The sequence below is a fragment of the Apis dorsata genome, unplaced genomic scaffold, assembly GCF_000469605.1.
Source record: "Apis dorsata unplaced genomic scaffold, Apis dorsata 1.3 scaffold_341, whole genome shotgun sequence".
In the NCBI taxonomy this organism is placed as follows: Eukaryota; Metazoa; Arthropoda; class Insecta; order Hymenoptera; family Apidae; genus Apis; species Apis dorsata.
Genome location: NW_006263608.1, coordinates 220,379 through 223,089, shown reverse-complemented (window position 1 = coordinate 223,089; position 2,711 = coordinate 220,379). Strand labels below are relative to the sequence as shown.

Here is a 2,711-nt window from a genome sequence, read left to right as displayed (position 1 = left end):
ATCGAACAACGGCTCTCCCTGTTTCAGTGCTAGAACTGAAGGGTCCGGGGAGCACGAAGGCGAGAAGAAATGAGTTGGACGTGACACAATGACATGATGAAGAGCCTGGTGGGGATCATGTGGATAGTGTTGGTGCTCATATCAGGTATGTTCAATAAATCTATCCGACAATAAGACGTACTCGCCAACTCGGGTTTATTATATCGGTGGACAAAGTCAGAATGGAATGCGATTCATGGAATTGTCCCCAATCGTCCAATCTCTCGTGGAAACTCGCGAGATATCTCGAATTTTAAACATTAAGCTTCAAATATCAAATATTATTATATTATATTATATTATTATATTATATTTCTAAATTTTTAAATAATAAAACGTTATATAACGTTAAAACGCTTGAATACGTTTCAAAATTCAAGGAGGATTCAGATCTTGTTCTTGTTCAATTTCGGCAAGGCCACGATCGCGTCCGCCATTCTATTGTACGAGGAGCGGCAAGGCGCGAAGCCTATCATCTCTAGACAATAAAGCAGCCAAATATAACCGGCGACGAATAACTATCGTATAAGATATGACGCCTGCTGCATATGCATCAACTCTTACTTGGCTCCCATTCACATGTAAATGCTTCAGGCGCGTTTACAATGGCGGCTATCAACGTCCAAGTCCTTTTTTCCACCACTGGTTAACGAAACTTTCGACCGGATCACGGGATGAATTTAAATTCTATTTTTCGCGAGAAAAATCTTTTACGCTACGCTCTTCTTCCTCGTTTCCTCGTATATACATCTTCGTTTCCAAACTTTTCAACGCGTGAACAACGCATGCGCGACGTTTATTTTCTTAACGTATTTTCGTAATGTAGATATATATATTCAATATCGCAAAGATGAAGTTTTAGAGTCGAAGCTGTTTCTTCGCTGTATTATGAATAGAGTTAACGTTCGACGATGAGAAACTGGGGCAAGCCATAATTTCGAAACGATGTGCAGGCACGAGAAAGAAAGAAAAAAAGTTACGAGGCGAATTAAGCCCGATTCGAAGTTTCCGCGAGGCTTAGCACGCATGCGCGCAAGTGTGTAACGAGCGCCTGTATAGATCCTTGATACGCGCGCTTAATATGCGGTTCGTGTTGAACCGGTATTGTAATACAGGCATTGTGGTACAGGTGTTTGACCGTTTGCGGGAATTGATGCTCTGTTCATGATAGTCGATAGAGATTACGTGTAATTTAAATCAATAAGGAAGAATCGTAATTGGATTGTTTTCGATAGAAATGAAAAAATGGAATGCGTCTAATTGTAAAAAAGGACAATCATATTTATCGAATAATCGTACTCTCACTATACTTGCCTGTGCATGCTTGTCCGCGTAAACACGATCTTATTCTACTTAAGCAGTTACTCGGTGATGTCTGACGATTCGTTGACTCGTATTACTTATCGAATTATATTATACATAGATATAACACGTTCTTTCAAATTCGTTCTATGGATTGGCTGTTATTGTTTCTTTAAATTTAATCGATCACTTTAGATAATTTTCTCTGTTTTAAACTATTTTTAAATAAACTTTCTTTTCCATTTATAATTTTTCAGATTCGTTTTATTTTATTTGTTTGTTATTTAACTCTTTCGATTCGTATCTAACTAAATTAAAAACGATTTCTATTTTAATAAAAAAAAAATTTATAACAAAATAACAATTGAATGCACATGTTAAATTAATAATAATACATATGTATGTATTCTTTATGGAACAAAAATTTTATGGATACAAAACATTAGAAACCCACTTCGTATCGATAACTCGTTTTTCTTCGTCTCTTATCGATTTCATCATCGTCGACCTAACCCGCCTCATTGAAAATCTCGACTAGAAAAGTTGCTCGCGTTTTTTCCCGGAAAATAAACAGCCGGATAAGTGGATACTCGGCCCGAGTGTCTTTTAAACGTCCGCCACACACGATATTTCTCCATGTTTCTCGATATGTCCGGCTCATCGAGCAATCGTCTCGCGCGAAACGCTTTTTGGTAATATAGTTGGTAATATAGTGACTCGTTCTTATTGCTCTTATCCGAGGAGCAACAATTTCACGGACGTCGATTCGGCGACCGATATCGTGCCTTTTTCTCTCGCTCCTTTTTCTCGTCTGTTTTACCGATCGCGACGATTAAACACAATTCACATTCTCGTACGAGTTTTTTTAAGAATTTTAAAAAAGATGTGTCTTTAGATCGATTCACCAATAACACCAAGTTTTCGTTCATTCTTTTAAATTTAAACAATTGGACAAACTTAGTGTTGTTTAGAAAATATTTATTACGATTAAAATTGATGCCAATTTTTTACGTTGGAAAGTCGTGAATCACTTTACATAAGATAAACCGAAGCACCAGAAAAGTTTAATTTCCGTCTTAAGTGGATGGAGACTTTTTTTTATTCGATTTAATTCGATAATATTCTTATACTTTTTGAGGAATTTTCTCGATATTAAAAACCTTGATATCGATATTTACTTCGATAAATTTTATAATTTCATTATTTATTTCGGAGTATTAAGTAATCGACAAACAGAATATCTTCTTGATATATTAAACGGATTTTTAGAGCTAGCAAAGGAACAGGAGCAATCAGTTTCGACTGACAAAGCCTTTCTTCCAATTGGTCAGCCACCGCAGCCTTTGTGCTCCCAGTCAAAAATGCTCGGC

At 36.6% G+C, this 2,711-nt stretch overlaps 1 protein-coding gene across 6 annotated transcripts in view; it reads left to right on the top strand.

Moving 5' to 3' along the window:
- LOC102671321 (acetylcholine receptor subunit alpha-like) overlaps positions 1-2,711 on the top strand; it is an 83,609-nt gene that overhangs the window by 56,736 nt on the left and 24,162 nt on the right. For all 6 annotated transcript variants that reach the window (XM_031511664.1, XM_031511663.1, XM_031511661.1 and 3 more), the window contains one exon: positions 28-145. In XM_031511664.1, the coding sequence (XP_031367524.1) occupies positions 94-145 (52 nt within the window). In that variant the 5' untranslated portion in view covers positions 28-93. The remainder of the gene's footprint in view (positions 1-27; positions 146-2,711) is intronic.